This window comes from Haliotis rubra, unplaced genomic scaffold (assembly GCF_003918875.1).
Source record: "Haliotis rubra isolate DU_JTF1 unplaced genomic scaffold, ASM391887v1 Scf216, whole genome shotgun sequence".
Taxonomy (NCBI): domain Eukaryota; kingdom Metazoa; phylum Mollusca; class Gastropoda; order Lepetellida; family Haliotidae; genus Haliotis; species Haliotis rubra.
The window spans coordinates 561,259-580,968 of NW_025766181.1; the positions used below are offsets into that span (position 1 = coordinate 561,259).

Below are 19,710 nucleotides of genomic sequence, written 5' to 3' on the forward strand. Positions count from 1 at the left end.
GAAATTCCCATCTGTTATTATAATGATATTTTGCATCATTTTGTACATGGATTTATACTGAATAACGAAATTGAATTGAGGCATATCCAATGATTGCGGTAAACAATTTTAATGATAACACACACGTATCTCAGTTGGTGTTGTTTTTCAATTCTGGACAACTGACTTCATATCTAAAGGTTCAAAATAAAGTAGACCAACTATGCAATGTGCAAACAGTTGTTTTAAAAGAGGGACGAATGTTTGCTTTTTTGATTCATATACTTGCAGAACATCAATGTAACGTGAAGGAAAAGTGCATGTATTTACATTTTGATGAATTACAATAACAAAACGTGATTCGGAGTGATATCAACACGCAAATAGTCTAAGGAAAAATTGGTTTACTGGCTGAGGTCAAGTGGCAAGTCGGCATTCCACACGTACACACTGTGTCTCCCTCTCATGCTTGTGATAAATGTCCTGGCACGTTTCCAAAAGTAGCGGGTTTTGCTGGAAACTGGAAACTAGCAACATAACGAAAATGTGTAAAATGCATTTTTCACACACACGTGGAGTTCGTCAAGGATGTACACTTAGTGGTCTGTTGTTTTCATTATCTATTAATTGCTTTAAAGTAACAACTATTTGTTGGTGATTTTGCATTATTGAAATGGTATTTGCCGACGATCTTATATTGGTGTCTGATCTGTCATCAAAGTTAGGAAAAACAAATAATCTGCTCCCAGAATATTCTCATGAATGTCTTTGAATGACATTTAGAAGTGAAACACATAAAGGGTGAAGTTTAAGGATCACATTTCACAGAAGAGGACATCTATAAAATTGCCCCTTTTAGCATTAATCAAATTACAGATAATTGTCGTTGATAGTTGGGGACTTCTTTGACAGTTGAAAAATGGAGTTATAACAGTGAACCTCTTGGTGCCGTTAGTTCTTATAAGTACCTTGGTTTAATGGTTACCCCAAAATTATTTGGGGTAATCAGCTTTCCGGGCACGTGAACAAAGTGTCAAAGCCCGCAATGATACATGTGGTCTCACCTGAGGCAAGTGAGTTCACAATTGCCTCAGTTCACCCAGCAGAAAATGGGTACCCGGTAAAATATGGTAACCTTCTAGCGCCTCACAGGCAGCTTGGGTTATCCGTGGTAATAATAATCAGACTTTGCGCTTTGAGCAGGATATGAAGCCTGGAAAGGCGTGTTATAAGTATTTTCATTATTATTTCCATAAATGACTTATTCAAACTATCTGAGAGCAAAATTGTGTCGATACGTATTTATGGTGTTCTTAAAAGGCATTTAGAAGCCTAATGATAATGAACACCTCACACGTTTTATGCATAACAACTTTCTATTCTATTCAGTATATTCTAGTTGTTGTCCATAACATGTATCATGTATTCACGTATTTATGGTGACGTAATATGTGAGTTAAAAGAGAAGGGAGGACAAGGCTAATAGGCAGTGTTTAGCAGTTTTACATTTATTTAAGTACTCGTGTTAGTAACCTAAATCCTGTTACATACGGCACACTTCCGCTTTTAGTTAAATATTTATGTCAATTGTATTCAGTTCTGGGACAGAAAATATGTGCGTCCAATGATAGTGACTATATACTCAGCAGAGTTAGAAAAAAGCTGAAAAGTACGTGACAAAAATGCCCGACTTGGGCTACTCATGTAACAAATCTTCTGTGGCACTAAGTTGAAAATTGTGTAATATTTCATGTGCCATTTTAGCCACATGTGGAGGATTATGCTGAACAAGATATATATATGACTGTAACCTCATGAATGCTACGCTTTGTGTTTATCTACATTTGAATGTAAACCCGCAATCTGTATGTTATAAATGGCTTTGTCAAAATGTATATAATGCCTGATATATTTCTTTTTACACAGAAAGTTGGCAAATGTAGATATGAATTAAATGATCTTAACGTTTTGTGTAAAATCTGTTTTGTCTTGACGATGAAAGTCATGCATACTTTATTATCCATGTTATGCAAAAAAGCACGTCATTTGTAGCCCCATGAATGCACAGCTAATTCTAATTCTATGTTAAATGCAGCAAGATTATGTCTTCAAATATAAGGTCATTAAAATGTGTCTATATATTTTAGATATTTGTGTTATGTGCCTTGGTCATAAGGTCTTCCATCTAAATATTGTAAACATGAATCTGTGGAGTAAATATGAATACATTAGGTATAATGGGCAAATATTACACGAAGTGGTAAACACCATCAGTGCAGATAGGATTGTGACTATAAGATTGTCATCCACACAACTTCAAGATGATTCAGACTGTGACTGATTTCGTTTTTGGATTCCTCTGGCTTCATTATGTTATGTTGTCATTGAAAACACCTGTATAGTGTAAATAACACACGATAAAAAAAGAAAATAAGTCATCCGTCACACACCTGCAATGTATTTCTTAAGAATCTGTTTACGAACGTGAGATGTTTGTAGAAGTTAAAAATTATTAACCCGTATATGCCATGTACATCTTACTTGACAGGAAACAAATGGATACATACATACACGGTGTATTAATAGAGAGGATACTGGTCTAAGACAGGGCTGTGACGTTACTCCGGAGCTATTAGGCCTCGGGTGATAAATTGTTTACCAACATCAATCTGACAGAATGTGGTGAGGGTAGGCGAAATTATGTCTTTTCGTGAGGTCAAGTATGGTACAGCGGCGTCTGAATCACCTCTACAGTGCAGTAATAGCGGTAGTGACGTGTTTTGCGCAGGTTTTTACGTCGATGTTTTCCGATATTTTTGTATAAAAGGGGATACGAGCGATACTATCTTCAGTCCACGAGTATTTGCTTTGTACTGCGGCAGAAGTTCTACAGACTCAAGCGTAAGTACATTTTCTTTTGTTTTTCATACACACTCCTCCATGCAAATATCAGCTGTTTTGTAGAATTTGTTTTTGGTATTATTATTATAGGATATTTATATAGCGCACATATCCAGGCAACTAGTGCATGCTCAAGGCGCTGGTATTTTTCCCTCGATCATTGGATGTCAATCTCAACGGCACATCGTATTATCAATCTCAACTCCCTGGGGAGTATACATCCTTAGAATATCCTTAGAATTAAACCTACAGTTTCAAATGCCAGAAGTTAACATACGTTCATGCAAGGTCTGAACCGTTTGCCATTGTAAATTTCAAAACAATCCAAAGATGGGATAACAATTTGAAAAACGCCATGTATCTTCCCTGGCTTTATTAAGATAAAGCTTCAAAAAGTATCTGAGGATGTAAACATGTGTTTGAAAGTTCGCAAGAAATATAGCAAAAAAAAGTTTAACCACAGGAAACTACTTCCAGTAAAACCTGGTACCAGTATATATTTGTCCCTCAATTCCAAACACAATCAACATTTGAGTATACAAAGAAAGCCATCCTCAAGTGTTTGAATCAGTTTCCTGTATTAGTGTTCGCTATTAATGTTAAAATTCAACTTATATTTGTTTTACTGGAACGGAGGCTGTTGAAGGTGTCTGTAGTTCGTGTAGTTTTCTATATCAAAAAAGGTAATAACCACGAGATGACTTATGAACTGTACATATATATTTAAAAGCCACTTGTCTACCCTGATTTAAGTCATACCTACCTTTCAGCAAAATCACAGACTATACCTTCCTATACAGCATAAACTGCGATCAGAGTTTCTATTTGATAAAACACCCCACCTTTACGATGGATTTATATTAACAGATCCGTTTGTTTGTAAAATCAATCTTTTTTCTTCCAGAAAAATGAATACTCTTCAAATTCTCGTAGTTCTTATGGCAGTATGCTGTGCAAGTCAAGGGAGACATATCCGTAAGTGTAACCAAGTTGACAAATCTGTTATTTGATTTGTGAATTATGCTAAATTATACACGAAACCTAATCGTATTATTCTGCCATCGTAAAGTACCTTGTTTTTATGTATGGTTGTTGTGTGTATGTTTAATCCCACAAATAAAACATCAAACATATATAATGATAAAAAAATTCATATTCCCATGTAACATAATATTGACCTCTCCGCGAACACCTGTGAGCCATCTCTGTATTTCATTGGTCCATTTATGTGACTTTCACAACTGTTTTGCCCTTTCGCCCAATGGATTCTGATTTGGCTGATAATCGAGGCGTTGACTTATGATACTTTCATAAAAGAGCTTCTATTTCCTATGATCTATTTTCTCATGTTTTGTTTGCAGGTTCCAGGCGTTTTGTAAACCAACCACCATCAGGTACGTTTTATACAAGGTCAAGAAATACAAATGAATATTCTGTCATAAAAGTCGAGCGGGTTTGTCTTTACGAATACAATAGGTATGCATAATAGGTGATATAGGTGACTAGAGATATACGTGATTACTTTGTCATATTACCTCACAACTTACATGTAACGGTGGGAAGACTGGTAATACATCATATATTACCCTACCCTACACTACGATATTAAAAGAACAAGGGGTGACGGAATGCTGAATATGATGTGGCTTGTTTGTGGTTCTTTCAGGTTTATTCCCGCCAGGCAACAATCATCTGGATATCCAAGCGATTATGGCACTCTTGAAGAATCCAATGATGATGAAAGGGCTTGGTCAGGTTAATAGTCAACAACAACAACAACAACCGCAGCAGCAGCAGCAACAACTAGGAACGGGTCAAATTCCACAAGCCGAAGTGACCCAACATACAAAGAATCAAGGACAAGTTCAGGGACAGACACCAACACAAAATGGAGGTCACGGTCAGCAAGGTCACACAAACAATGGTCAGACACAACAGGTCCCCGTCCCAGCTCCAGCTGCCAATACTCTAAAGACTGTCGATCCAATGCAGCAGCTTATGGGGTCTTCAAACATGTTCACCGACCCAATGTTTTTACAATACTTGGCGAGAAGGGTAAACATGATGAAGCCCAAATACAGGAGAGGAGACTTTATCCCCCAAAAAGGCCTCTTCCCGGGAGGATATGTGATATCTGCTGATGGTAGTGATGCTGAAGTGAGGGACATATATGGAAGGTTGCACTCAATTGATGGTGGCATTTTCCAAGCATAAAGCTTGTGCAGACATTTTCACATTGTGATAGATTTACAGGATCCGACTTTTCTTTTGCCTGCTGGACGGGCATATCACAGATCATACAATTAATGTAGATTCTCACTGCAATGCATCTCATGTACATACAAGTGTTTCATGGTCTATAAACACCGACTTCATCTTTGTCCATCAAAACTTTACATAATTTTGATAGAAGTCTCTCTTTTTTGATAAATAAAATTTCTGTTAAACATATTCATGTTCCTTGTTTCACTGATTTCATTGTCAATATGGCAATATTTATTTAATGCAACTTCACGTTATTTTCTAAATTGCTCAAAGCGTTGGCCAACGACTTTGGGGAAGTATGATGATATCGTTGTAAATTTATGATGCAGCGTTCAGTCTCCATACGCTGATCGAAAACAGCAGCTCGTGAGTAATTAGACATTCATCAAAGGTGCACAACACCACTGACTAATAGCCACAACAAACACCCTTTTTGACGATTCCACGATCATGTACATGTGCATATTCGTGAATAAAGACAACATGGTATATAGTTTCAACAGCTAATATATAGTGGTGTTCACATGCACTAAAGACTGACACATAATTCCTAATGAAATATTTCGGGATTAAGTTTTCTCTGAAATGGACCAAGTAATAAGAAATTATATTGGTTTCCGTTTCAGAAAGATTACTTTTAGTCAAAGTGAACTGTCTATAGTTTTCTAAATATTGGCCACATTTCGTAAGCATGATCAGTTTCATCAGTTAATTTCGTACCAAAGATAAAAGGATTTGAACCTAAGGCTTGTGAATAGAACTCAAGAACCAATAAGGTAGTACCTTGTGAAAACTAAATTCAAATATGGAAGTGTGCAGGGCACCACTGATGCAGGACAATTACATTGAAATGATGTATTCAGTTCACGATGCTAACATCCTCGTTGATGATACGGACACCTGCGTCGAGGATACGTTCATCTAAGTAGATGATATGTATATTTACGTTCATACTATGATCTATTCAGTAGACTACTAAAACCATAATGTCTTTAGTAAAATCTAATATAGGTCCGGGTCTGTTTCATGTAGCATATGGCTGAGATAATAATGATTTTGTACTTTCAAATTTAGTTTTTTATTGAGGTACTATCAGAACATTGAGTGAGGTAGTTTTTCATCAAGATGTTTTGAATGAATGAATGAATGAATGAATGAATGAATGAATGAATGAATGAATGAATGAATGAAATACATAAATAAATAAATCGTGTACATTACAGCATAAACTATATCTCACTGAGAACCTCCACAAGGCAACATCACTGCCATGGTAATGACACTGAATGATATAAGGAGTTTTAAGCATCATCAACGAAGATGAAAGGTTCTTCTACGCAAATTAAATATCTTCATTCGTTGATGCCAAAAATATCTTAAACTGTGTCACAAATATGCTTCTATAGTATCGAGAGAAGAATGTTGAGAAGAATGACAAAGTCGTCATTGAAATGACAAACAAATAATTGTACAACATAACAATTGTGCCAAAACGTTAAATCAACACAGGCATGTTTATTACATTATGAACAATACTGGTTTAAGTTCATTTCTTGTTTTAAATTTCACCCAGTTTTTTAATACTGTCATGCTTTTACACGCTTTACACACTAAATTCACGTCCTATTCAGCGGACGTGTCCGCTTCGCTTATTCTTGTTATAAGGTGGTGCTTGGGCACATCCCACGTAGTTCAGTTATATGTATAAGACTAACTCGGGACAACCAACATCTTCTCTAAATGTTTAAGATAAAGTAGACCAACTATGTCAGGTGCAAACAAATGTGCAAACAAGAGGAATGAGAGTTTGCTTCTTTACTCATAGACTTCCAGAACACCACTACAAATAGACCAGAACATGCATGTATTTAAGTTGTTATTAACTAGAATAACAAATGAATTGAGAATGTTACATCAACACGAAAAAGGAAACTATGCTTTCATGGCTGATGTCAACTGGCCAGTTAGCATTCCGCACAGGAAAGCAAAAGTAACTCTGCATAACATAAAATTGCATAAAATGAAAGTTATTTGAAAAGTTATTAAAACAACCCTAAATAAACTTGAAGGAAGCACTTTGTTATCACGTATCGCGCGTGGCACGTGCACTTTGTGCACAATGAACTTACTTACTTTTTGTATGTTTTTTGACACCTGATATTGAAAATAGAAGAGCGGTTAATTATTCTCTTGCCTCTGAATGTTATGGGTAACACATTAATTTCAATCTCAACTGCACGTACTTCAGGCCACGGTTTACGGAAAATCGGCGTCTCCGCTCTGTGGGTATGCTGGAGACTGCAATTGCCCAAAATGAAGTGGCCAGACAGTTTGGAGTCCATCGGAACACGTGTCTGTGGAAACGTTTTCAACAAAATGGGAACACGAGAGATTTGCCTCGGACTGGCCGTCCACGCGACGCGTGACATCACGTCAGCAAGACAACCACGTTCGGCTGACCCATATATGGAATCGAGCACAGACTGTCAGTTTGCCTGCTCGGACCATTCCTGGAATACGACCAATCAGTTCCAGAACTGTACGGAACCGACTGAGGGAGCACAACATCTGGCCCCGACGGCCTGCAATACGTCCAATCTTGCTCCACGTTGTGCCTGGTGCAGACAGCTTCTACAATACAGGAGACAAGACTGGGATGCTGTTTTGTTCACTGACAAGTCGAGATATCATCTGGACAGCACGGGTGTACAGAAGCCGAAGTGACTCGTGCGTTGTTCAACGTTGGCAGTTTGATGGCGGAGTGTTATGGTATGGGGAGTCATCACATCTCATGGTCGGACACATCTTGTCATTTTCAATGGCAGTCTGACAGGTCCGCGATACAGGGATGAGATCATTAGGCCACATGTGCAGCCGTTCATTCAAGGACAGAGACGACACGCTTCAGCAAGATAATGCTCGTCCATAGGTGTTGTGACAGATGCCCTGAGAAAGCAGAGCATTCCGGTACTCTCCTGGCCAACTGTTTCCATCCCCTATCGAGCACACGTGGGATGCAATGGAGCAATGTTAACGTCAAGTTCAAAATCACCCATTGACGTTTGCTGAATTTCGGACAAGCGTTGGTTCAGACATAGAAACACATTCCCCAAGCTTTCTTCATCAATCGCCTTGTGTCGTCTATGTGTCGTCGTTGTCAAGGCTGCATCAACGCCAATGGCGGACACACGATACTGAATTTGTAGACTGACTTTTGACACCACATATCTTCAAGGGCGTGTTGCGATGATTAGTGGCAAAGCAAAAAGGATTTCAATATTATCCTGCCAACAGTTAAACAGTGATAAAGGACGACACCACGAATCATGTTATTATCTTTTTACATTCAAAAATGGCGTTACATCAAATACTGTACAGTTACTTCCTTCCAGTAGAATACATTCTATTCGGGTAATAATTTTGAACATGTATAATTATATGTTAAATAAAATATAAGTGAAATGTTATGTGCCGAAGACGTAGTGATGGTATCCAATCTATCATCAAGCAAAGGGAATATAATCTGCTCTCAGAATATTCTTTTAAACGTAAATGGTGATCAAAATTATGAGAGTGTTTGAATGGAAATTAGAAGTGATACACAATGTTTGTTTATTTTGGCTTTACGCCGCACCCTATATGACGGCGGTGTGTAAATAATCGGGTCTGGACCAAACGATCCAGTGACGTTTATGGATACAAAAGTTGGTATGTATACATTTTCCCCTTTAGCATAATCGAATTAAATAAAATTGTCGCACATATGCACACAGTGTATTAATATAGAGGACAATGGTCTTAGACAGGGTTGTGACGTTACCCCAGAGCTTTAAGGCCGCTGGTGATAAATTGTTTACCAACATCAATCTGACAGAATGTGGTGAGCGTAGGCGAGATGATGTCTTTTCGTGAGGTCAAGTATGGTTCAGCGGTGTCTGAATCACATTAACAGTGCATAAATTGTGGCAGTGACGTGTTTTGCGCAGAGTTTTACGTCGTCGTTTACCGATATTTTTGTATAAAAGGGGATACCAGCGATACTATCTTCAGTCCACCAGTATTTGCCTTCGTATTGCGGCAGCATTTCTGCAGACTCACAAGTAAGTACATTTTCGTTGGCTTTTCATAATACATCTCCATGCTAATATCACATGTTTTGTAGAATATCCTTAAAATTAAACTGACAGTTATTATTCCATTTCAAGTGTCACAAGTGAAAATACTTTCATGCTAGCTAGGAACACGGATCAAGGAATGTATCTGAGCATGTAACATTTCGTATGAAAGTTCGCAAGAAATATAGTAATGCTGAGAAAGTTTGTCCCTCAATTGCAGACACAATGAACATTTGAGTATTAAAAGAAAACCACCCCAAAATGTCTTGCATCGGTTTCCTTTATTAAGGTTTGTTATTAATGTTTTCCTGGAACGGAGGGTGTTAAAAAGTCTCCAGTTCGTGTCAGTGTATAATCGAAGACTTAATAACCAAGAGATGACTATATGAACTGCACATACATATATAAAATGAATTGATCTGCCCTGATAAAAGTTCTAAGTAAAATCACATTCCATACCTTTCTTTACAACATAGACTGCGATCCTAGTTGATAACACACCCCACACGTATGATGGATTTACATTAACAAATGTGTTTGTTCTTCCAGCAAAATGAATACTCTTCAAATTCTCGTAGTTCTTTTGGCAACATGCTGTGCAAGTCAAGGAAGAAATATCCGTAAGTGTTACCAAGTTGACAAATCTGTTGCGCGAATTAATGTTAAAACAAAACCAAATGGTATTATTCTGACATCGTACATGTAAAATACCTTGTATTTATGTAGGGTTGTTGTGTATGTGTTTAATGCCGCGAAAGAAACATCATACATTATCCCCATGTAACATAATATCCCCGTTTACGGGAACACCTGTGTGTCATCACTGAATTTCAGTAGTCCATCAATGTTACTTCCACAACTGTTTTGCTTTTTGCGCCTAATGGATTCTGATTTGGCTGATAATCGGCGTTGACTTATAATACATTCATAAAAGAGGTTCTATTTCCTGAGATGATATTTATTCCTGTTCTATTTGCAGGTTCCAGGCGTTTTGTAAACCAGCCACCACCAGGTACGTTTTATACATGGTCAATACATAAATTGTATATTCTGTCATGAGAATAAGGAAAATTGCGTATCGATAATCTAGCGAGTGTACTCGCTGGTGTGGCTTGTCTTTACAAATAATATAGGTGGGTAAAGTGTGATGTAACTTCGTGTTCAAGATTATATCACTCATGTTACGACGTGCAACCACGTGATTATGTGTACATGACTAGGGCATTTCTGTACTCGTCTACTCTATGCCGGTTTACGACAACGAGCCCTTGGGATTCCTCATTCGGACACAGAATACTGACACAGTCCAATGGTACTTTTGTTTAGCCCTAATGCTTCTTAGCCCTAGTACTTGTCGGACAGTCTAGTCTACCTTTAGAGGCGGTCACTAGAGATGTACGTGATTACTTCGACATATTACCCTTCAGCCTGCATATAACGCCGGGAAAACTGGAAATGTAATAAATTATACAGTGACAATACGATATTAAGAGAACATAGGCATACAGAATGCTGAGTATTGTGTCGCTGTAAAACCTTCTTTGTGGTTCTTCCAGGTTTATTCCCGCCAGGCAACAACCATCTCGATATCCGAGCGCTTATGGCACTCTTGAAGAATCCAGTGATGATGAAAGGGTCTGGTCAGGTTAATAGTCAACAGCAACAACAACAGCAGCAGCAACAACAGCAACAACAACAACAACAGCAGCAGCAACAACAACTAGGAACGGGTCAAATTCCACAAGCCGAAGTAACTCCTCAATCAGCCCAAAATCAAGGTCAACCTCAACCTGAGCCTCTTCCAACCCAGACGAAACCTCAAAACCCGCCACTGACCCAACATACAAAGAATCAAGGACAACTCCAGGGACAGACACCAACACAAAATGCAGGTCAAGGTCAGCAAGGTCAAACAAACAATGGTCAGACACAACAGGCCCCTTTCCAGCTCCAACTGCCAATACGCCAAAGACTGTCGATCCAATGCAGCAGCTTATGGGGTACTCAAACATGTTCACCGACCCAATGTTTTTACAATACTTTCAACAATTCATGAGAAGGGTAGACAGGATGAAGCCCAAATACAGGAGAGGAGACTTTATCCCCCCAAAAGGCCTCTTCCCGGGAGGATATGTGATATCTGCTGATGGTAGTGATGCAGAAGTGAGGGACATATATGGAAAGTTGCACTCAATTGATGGTGGCATTTTCCAAGCATAAATCTTGTGCAGACATTTTCACATTGTGATAGAATTACATGATCCGACTTTTTGTAGCCTGCTGGACAGGCATATCACAGATCATACAACTACTTTAGATTCTCACTGCAATGCATCCCATGTACATAGACGTGTTTCATGGTCTATAAACACCGCTTCATCTTTGTCCATCACAACTTTACATCATTTTGATAGAATTTTGTTCTTTTTTGATAAATAAAATCTCTACTAAACATATTCGTGTTTATTCTTTCATTGTCAATATTGCAATATTTATTTCATGTATTTACCTTTTTCATGTCATTTTCTAATTTGCTCACCGCGTTGACCAACGCCTTTGGGGAAGTATGAGGATATTATTGTATAGTTATGATGCAGCGTTCAGTCTCTATACTCTGATAGAAAACTGCATTCATCAGAAGGACACAACACCAATGAATAACACACACAACAAACACCCATTTGAGGATTCCACAATATCATGTGCATAAGAAGTGGACGACGTTTATTCTTGAATAAAGGCAACATGGTACATAGTTTCAACAGCTAATATATAGTGGTGTTCACATGCACCAGAAGCTGACGCATAATTCCTAACGAAATGATTTGGGATTAAGTTTTCTCTCAAAATGGACCAAGTAAAGCGAAATTATATTGGTTTCCGTTTCAGAAAGATTACTTTTAGTGTACATTCGATATGTTATGATCTATTTAGGAGAATATGAAAACCAAAATGTTTTTAATAAAATCGACAATAGTTCCTGGTCTGTTGTATGTAGCCTACAGTTTAATAAATATTAACTTTCTACTTTTAAATTTAGTATGTCTTCTATTGAGGTACTATCGGAACATTGAGTAAGGTAACTTTTCATTCAGATGTGTTTGAATTTTGATAACGGAATATACATGACTTTATTTTAACGCTGATAGTTAAATTTGAAATGATTTCATAAAGGTTAATATAGAAAGGTCAAATTAAAATACACCAATATGCTACTGTACATTTCAATAAATACATAAATAAATAAATAAATAAATCTAGTACATGATGGCATATACTATAGTCAGCAGCAAAAAAAATGTCAGTACGAATTCAAAATTTGATAGGCACTGTAATCAAATCATTACGGAAATGGACACAATAAGCGGATCAAAACCATTTTTTGTGTACAATATCTTGACACATCAGTGAATAACTCAGCAGAATAACTTCAAGACATTACGTGAACGTTTGCAGTCCATTCAGACTCTTGACTTCAGTATCTAGTGTGACCACAACGAGCGGCAATAACTGCAGCACAGCGTCTATGCATGGGGTGCACCAATCGATTGATGAAGGCCACTGGCACCTGGAAACACACTCTGTGAAAGGCCTGGCGCAGAAGATCGTCTGTGTTCGGCCTTGGTATGACATTATTCAGACTCCGCTGAATTTCATCCCAAAGATGTTCAATTGGGTTTAAATCAGGACTAAGGGCTGGCCACTGCATAATGCTGACACCGTTCTGCTGTAGGAAGTTCCGTGTAGCTCTGGCAGTATGAGCCCGTGCGTTATCATGCTTGAAAATGTTGTTCCGGTGACGTGCGAAATGTGGTATGACTCGGGGTCTGAGAGCTTGGTCGATGTAGCGCACTGCTGTGATGCCGCCTCCTCTCCCTGGACCAAGGTTCTGGAACACCACAGCATCCTTTCTCTGGTTCAGGCCTATTCCACCCCATACCATGATACTTGCACCTCCCCATGAGTCGCTTTCCTTAATACCTTGGTCCGAGTAACGCTGGCCACGTCGTCGCCATATTCTTGTTCTGCCATCTGCAGTTGATACGCAGTACCTACTCTCATCTGACCTGGAAGTGATTGGCAACGGCTTGTGCAGTGTGGCCAGCTTCAAGTCTTCCTAGCGCCTGGTTCCTATCAGCTATCATGAGTCGCGGCATCCTGCTGACGTTGTAATGTGAATGTTTCAACCAGGTTTGGGGGGTGCATTTTATAGGGCTGGTCCTTGTGAACAGCACGTGCAGCATGAGTTGCATGAAAAGTTTGGGAAGGAATGTCTTTGCTCAGGTAAAGTTGGAGATGTTGTCAAAATATACAATCAATACAATATACATTAAATTCCAAACTGACGTTTCTTTTGCTGCTTAGTATTTATCCCACTGAGAAACTCCACAAGGCCACATAACGGCCAGGGTAACGACACTTTATATATGAAATTTTAAGTATCATTGATGAAAATGTCTTCTACGCATGTTGAAGGATCATTATTCGTTGATGTAAATAATATGTTAACTTTGTCCCCAACATGCTTCTATAGTATCGAGACTCTATCCAAAATAAATATCCAAGAACACTTGTCGTCATTGAAATAACAAACACAATATGTGTACAATATAACAATTGTGCCAAAACGTTAATTCAACACATGCTTATTCCAATACCAATAATACTGGTTTCAGTTCATTCCTTGTTTTAAATTACATAGTAACTTTGATAACGACGGTAAATGACCGTACTAGCATATTCAGTGGACATGGCCGCTTTGCTTTTTCTTGTTAGGATGAGCTGCGTAGACACATCCCATGATTGCGGTAAACCATCTAACAACACGCACGCATTTCCTTTGTGGATGTGTATATACATAACCGACAAATAGTGGGCAACTAACATCTTCTCTAAACGTTTAAGATAAAGTAGACCAACTATGTCAGGTGCAAACAATTGTTTAAACAAGAGGAATGAGAGTTTGCTTCTTTACTCATACACTTCCAGAAAACCACTACAAATAGACCAGAACATACATGTATTTAAGTTGTTATTAACTAGAATAACTAACCAACTCAGCTTGCTGGCTGAGGTCAACTGGCCAGTTAGCATTCCGCACAGGAAAGCAAAAGTAACTCTGCATAACATAAAACTACATAAAATAAAAAGTTATTTGAAAAGTATTTAAAATAACCCTAAATAAACATGCAGCAAGCACTTTGTTATCACTTATCGCCCGTAGCACGTGCACTTTGTGCACAATGAACTTACTTACTTTTTGTATGGTTTTTGACACCTGAAGTTCACACACCTGATATTGAAATTTGAAGAACGGTTAATTATTCTCTTGCCTCTGAATGTCATGGATAATGCGTTAATTTCAACCTAAACTGCGCTTACGTCATGCTACGGCTTACAGAAAATCAGCATCTCTGTTCCGTGTGTATACTGGAGACTGGAATGGCCTAAAATGAAGTGGCCAGACATTTTGGTGTCCATCGAAACACGTCTCTATGGAAACGTTTTCAACATAATGGGAACACGAGAGATTTGCCTCGGACCGGCCGTCCACGCGACGCGTGACGTCACGTCAGCAAGACAACCACATTCGGCTGACCCATATATGGAATCGAATCAAGACTGCCAGTTTGTCTGCTCCGACCATTCCTGGAATACGACCAATCAGTTCCAGAACTGTACGGAACCGACTGAGGGAGCACAACATCGGGCCCCGACGGCTTGCAATTCAATTTTGCTCCAACGCCACAGACAGACATGTCTTGCCTGTTGCAGACATCATCTACGTGACAGGAGACAAGATTGGGATGGTGCCTTGTTAACTGACGAGTTGCGCTTTCATCTGGATAGCTCAGATGGCAGGGCAAGGGTGTACAGACGGCGAAATGAACGGTATGCTGACTTGTGCATTGTTCCACGTTGACAGCGTTATGGAATGGGGAGTCATCACATCTCAAGGTCGGACGGAGCTTGTCATTTTTAATGGCAATCCGACAGGTCTGCGATATCTTGATAAGATAATGCCCGTCCCCATGTCGCTACTGTGACATATTTCCTGAGACAGCAGAACATTGCGGTACACTCCTGGCCAACTGTTTCTCCGGAGCTGTCCCCTTTAGGGTACGCTTGGGCTGAAATTGTGCGACGTTCTTGCAAGCCCAAAACCATGGACCAACATTATCCAAGCTTTCTTAAATCTCTTAGTGTCGTCTATGAGTTGTTGTTGTCAAGCCTGCATCAACGCCAATGGTGGACACACACGATACTGAATTTGCAAAGTGACACCACATCTCTTCAAGGCCAAGTGTCAATTATCTTGTCAACAGTTAAACAGTGAAAGTGATGGAAATAACAAAACAATCATGTTAATTTTTGCATTAAAAAATTGGCATTGCATACAACATTGCACATGTATTTGACTGAATGTTGTCTAACGCCGCACTCTGGACCAAACGTTCCCATGAGAAGGGTGAGGGATAAAGGGCGGGGGGATATAGAAGTTAATATGTTATATGCCGAAGATGAAATGTTATATTCTGAAGATTTGGTAATGGTATCTGATCTATCATCAAGCAAAGGAAATGAACTCTGCTCTCAGAATACACTTTTAAACGGAAATGGCGATCAAAATTATGAAAGTGTTTGAATGGCAATTAGAAGTGATACACATAATGTTTGTCTGTTTAACGCCGCACTCTATATGATGGTGGTGTGTAAATAATCGGGTCTGGACCAAACGATCCAGTGACGTTTATGGATACAAAAGTTGGTATGTATACATTTTCCCCTTTAGCATAATCGAATTAAATAAAATTGTCGCACATATGCACACAGTGTATTAATATGGAGGACACTGGTCTTAGACAGGGTTGTGACGTTACCCCAGAGCTTTTAGGCCGTTGGTGATAAACTGTTTACCAGCATCAATCTGACAGAATGTGGTGAGCGTAGGCGAGAAGATGTCTTTTCGTGAGGTCAAGTATGGTACAGCGGTGTCTGAATCACATTAACAGTGCATAAATTGTGGCAGTGACGTGTTTTGCGCAGAGTTTTACGTCGTCACTTACCGATATTTTTGTATAAAAAAGGGATACGAGCGATACTATCTTCAGTCCACCAGTATTTGCCTTCGTATTGCGGCAGCATTTCTGCAGACTCACATGTAAGCACATTTTCGTTGGCTTTTCATAATACATCTCCATGCTAATATCACCTGTTTTGTAGAATATCCTTAAAATTAAACCGACAAGTATTTCCATTTCAAGTGTCACAAGTGAAAATACTTTCATGCTAGCTAGGAACACGGATCAAGGAATGTATCTGAGCATGTAACATTTCGTATGAAAGTTCGCAAGAAATATAGTAATGCTGAGAAAGTTTGCCCCTCAATTGCAGACACAATGAACATTTGAGTATTAAAAGAAGGCCACCCCAAAGTTTCTTGCATCGGTTTCCTTTATTAAGGTTTGTTATTAATGTTAAAATTCCACTTATATTTGTTTTCCTGGAACGGAGGGTGTTAAAAAGTCTCCAGTTCGTGTCAGTGTATAATCGAAGACTTAATAACCAAGAGATGACTATATGAACTGCACATTAAAACGAATTGATCTGCCCTGATAAAAGTTCTAAGTAAAATCACATTCCATACCTTTCTTTACAACATAGACTGCGATCCTAGTTGATGAAACACCCCACACGTATGATGGATTTACATTAACAAATGTGTTTGTTTGTAAAAATCAATCATTTTCTTCCAGCAAAATGAATACTCTTCAAATTCTCGTAGTTCTTATGGCAACATGCTGTGCAAGTCAAGGAAGAAATATCCGTAAGTGTTACCAAGTTGACAAATTGCGCGAAATAATGTTAAAACAAAACCAAATGGTATTATTCTGACATCGTACATGTAAAATACCTTGTATTTATGTAGGGTTGTTGTGTATGTGTTTAATGCCGCGAAAGAAACATCATACATTATCCCCATGTAACTTAATATCCCCGTTTACGGGAACACCTGTGTGTCATCACTGAATTTCAGTAGTCCATTAATGTTACTTCCACAACTGTTTTGCCTTTTGCGCCTAATGGATTTTGATTTGGCTGATAATCGGCGTTGACTTATAATACATTCATAAAAGAGGTTCTATTTCCTGAGATGATTTTATTCCTGTTCTATTTGCAGGTTCCAGGCGTTTTGTAAACCAGCCACCACCAGGTACGTTTTATACATGGTCAAGATATCAAATGTATATTCTGTCATGAGAATAAGGAAAATTGCGTATCGATAATCGAGCGAGTGTACTCGTTGGTGTGGCTTGTCTTTACAAATAATATAGGTGGGTAAAGTGTGATGTAACTTCGTGTTCAAGATTAACTCACTCATGTTACGACGTGCAACCACGTGATTATGTGTACATGACTAGGGCATTTCTGTACTCGTCTACTCTATGCCGGTTTACGACAGCGACCCCTTGGGATACCTCATTCGGACACAGAATACTGACACAGTCCAATGGTACTTTTGTTTAGCCCTAATGCTTCTTAGCCCTAGTACTTGTCGGACAGTCTAGTCTACCTTTAGAGGCGGTCACTAGAGATGTACGTGATTACTTCGACATATTACCCTTCAGCCTGCATATAACGCCGGGAAAACTGGAAATGTAATAAATTATACAGTGACAATACGATATTAAAAGAACATAGGCATACAGAATGCTGAGTATTGTGTCGCTGTAAAACCTTCTTTGTGGTTCTTCCAGGTTTATTCCCGCCAGGCAACAACCATCTCGATATCCGAGCGCTTATGGCACTCTTGAAGAATCCAGTGATGATGAAAGGGTCTGGTCAGGTTAATAGTCAACAGCAACAACAACAGCAGCAGCAACAACAGCAACAACAACAACAACAGCAGCAGCAACAACAACTAGGAACGGGTCAAATTCCACAAGCCGAAGTAACTCCTCAATCAGCCCAAAATCAAGGTCAACCTCAACCTGAGCCTCTTCCTAACCAGACGAAACCTCAAAACCCGCCACTGACCCAACATACAAAGAATCAAGGACAAGTTCAGGGACAGACACCAACACAAAATGCAGGTCAAGGTCAGCAAGGTCAAACAAACAATGGTCAGACACAACAGGCCCCCTTTCCAGCTCCAACTGCCAATACGCCAAAGACTGTCGATCCAATGCAGCAGCGTATGGGGTACTCAAACATGTTCACCGACCCAATGTTTTTACAATACTTTCAACAATTCATGAGAAGGGTAGACAGGATGAAGCCCAAATACAGGAGAGGAGACTTTATCCCCCCAAAAGGCCTCTTCCCGGGAGGATATGTGATATCTGCTGATGGTAGTGATGCAGAAGTGAGGGACATATATGGAAAGTTGCACTCAATTGATGGTGGCATTTTCCAAGCATAAAGCTTGTGCAGACATTTTCACATTGTGATAGAATTACATGATCCGACTTTTTGTAGCCTGCTGGACAGGCATATCACAGATCATACAACTACTTTAGATTCTCACTGCAATGCATCCCATGTACATGGACGTGTTTCATGGTCTATAAACACCGCTTCATCTTTGTCCATCACAACTTTACATCATTTTGATAGAATTTTGTTCTTTTTTGATAAATAAAATCTCTACTAAACATATTCGTGTTTATTCTTTCATTGTCAATATTGCAATATTTATTTCATGTACTTACCTTTTTCATGTCATTTTCTAATTTGCTCACCGCGTTGGCCAACGCCTTTGGGGAAGTATGAGGATATTATTGTATAGTTATGATGCAGCGTTCAGTCTCTATACTCTGATAGAAAACTGCATTCATCAGAAGGACCCAAGTCCAATGAATAACACCCACAACAAACACCCATTTGAGGATTCCACAATATCATGTGCATAAGAAGTGGACGACGTTTATTCTTGAATAAAGGCAACATGGTACATAGTTTCAACAGCTAATATATAGTGGCGTTACATACACCAGAAGCTGACACATAATTCCTAACGAAATGTTTGGGATTAAGTTTTCTCTCAAAATGGACCAAGTAAAGCGAAATTATATTGGTTGCCGTTTCAGAAAGATTACTTTTAGTGTACATTCGATATGTTATGATCTATTTAGGAGAATATCAAAACCAAAATGTTTTTGGTAAAATCGACAATAGTTCCTGGTCTGTTGTATGTAGCCTACAGTTTAATAAATATTGACTTTCTACTTTCAAATTTAGTATGTTTACTGAGGTACTATCGGAAGTAAGGTAACTTTTCATTCAGATGTGTTTGAATTTTGTTAACGGAATATACATGACTTTTTTTTAACGGTGATAGTTAAATTTGAAATGATTTCATAAAGATGTGTTAATATAGAAAGGTCAAATTAAAATACACCAATATGCTACTGTACATTTCAATAAATACATAAATAAATAAATAAAT

The 19,710-nt window shown here is 38.7% G+C and overlaps 3 protein-coding genes across 3 annotated transcripts; all 3 read left to right on the plus strand.

Moving 5' to 3' along the window:
• Nucleotides 1-2,679: 2,679 nt before the first annotated feature.
• Nucleotides 2,680-5,331, plus strand: LOC124276941. The gene is made up of 4 exons (XM_046712600.1): nt 2,680-2,880; nt 3,785-3,855; nt 4,242-4,274; nt 4,547-5,331. Exons 1-4 carry the CDS (start codon nt 2,680-2,682, stop codon nt 4,638-4,640), a joined length of 399 nt encoding a protein of 132 aa, XP_046568556.1. The 3' UTR covers nt 4,641-5,331.
• A 3,853-nt stretch (nt 5,332-9,184) lies between these two features.
• Nucleotides 9,185-11,714, plus strand: LOC124276954 (putative mediator of RNA polymerase II transcription subunit 29). Its single transcript, XM_046712612.1, has 4 exons — nt 9,185-9,245; nt 9,810-9,880; nt 10,240-10,272; nt 10,817-11,714. The coding sequence occupies exons 2-4, from the start codon at nt 9,814-9,816 to the stop codon at nt 11,314-11,316; spliced, it is 600 nt and encodes a 199-aa protein (XP_046568568.1). The 5' UTR covers nt 9,185-9,245; nt 9,810-9,813; the 3' UTR covers nt 11,317-11,714.
• A 4,668-nt stretch (nt 11,715-16,382) lies between these two features.
• LOC124276955 (transcription factor SPT20 homolog) lies at nt 16,383-18,919 on the plus strand. Its single transcript, XM_046712613.1, has 4 exons — nt 16,383-16,422; nt 17,018-17,088; nt 17,443-17,475; nt 18,020-18,919. Exons 2-4 carry the CDS (start codon nt 17,022-17,024, stop codon nt 18,682-18,684), a joined length of 765 nt encoding a protein of 254 aa, XP_046568569.1. The 5' UTR covers nt 16,383-16,422; nt 17,018-17,021; the 3' UTR covers nt 18,685-18,919.
• The last annotated feature ends 791 nt before the right edge of the window (nt 18,920-19,710 follow it).

Excerpts from the sequence above, each read along its gene's own strand:
- LOC124276941 (XM_046712600.1), top strand. The coding sequence starts at position 2,680 with ATGTCTTTTCGTGAGGTCAAGTATGGTACAGCGGCGTCTGAATCACCT. Across the intron at positions 3,856-4,241 it reads AAGTCAAGGGAGACATATCC|GTTCCAGGCGTTTTGTAAAC; the intron begins GTAAGTGTAACC and ends TTTTGTTTGCAG. Across the intron at positions 4,275-4,546 it reads TGTAAACCAACCACCATCAG|GTTTATTCCCGCCAGGCAAC; the intron begins GTACGTTTTATA and ends TGGTTCTTTCAG.
- LOC124276954 (XM_046712612.1), top strand. The coding sequence starts at position 9,814 with ATGAATACTCTTCAAATTCTCGTAGTTCTTTTGGCAACATGCTGTGCA. Across the intron at positions 9,881-10,239 it reads AAGTCAAGGAAGAAATATCC|GTTCCAGGCGTTTTGTAAAC; the intron begins GTAAGTGTTACC and ends TTCTATTTGCAG. Across the intron at positions 10,273-10,816 it reads TGTAAACCAGCCACCACCAG|GTTTATTCCCGCCAGGCAAC; the intron begins GTACGTTTTATA and ends TGGTTCTTCCAG.
- LOC124276955 (XM_046712613.1), top strand. The coding sequence starts at position 17,022 with ATGAATACTCTTCAAATTCTCGTAGTTCTTATGGCAACATGCTGTGCA. Across the intron at positions 17,089-17,442 it reads AAGTCAAGGAAGAAATATCC|GTTCCAGGCGTTTTGTAAAC; the intron begins GTAAGTGTTACC and ends TTCTATTTGCAG. Across the intron at positions 17,476-18,019 it reads TGTAAACCAGCCACCACCAG|GTTTATTCCCGCCAGGCAAC; the intron begins GTACGTTTTATA and ends TGGTTCTTCCAG.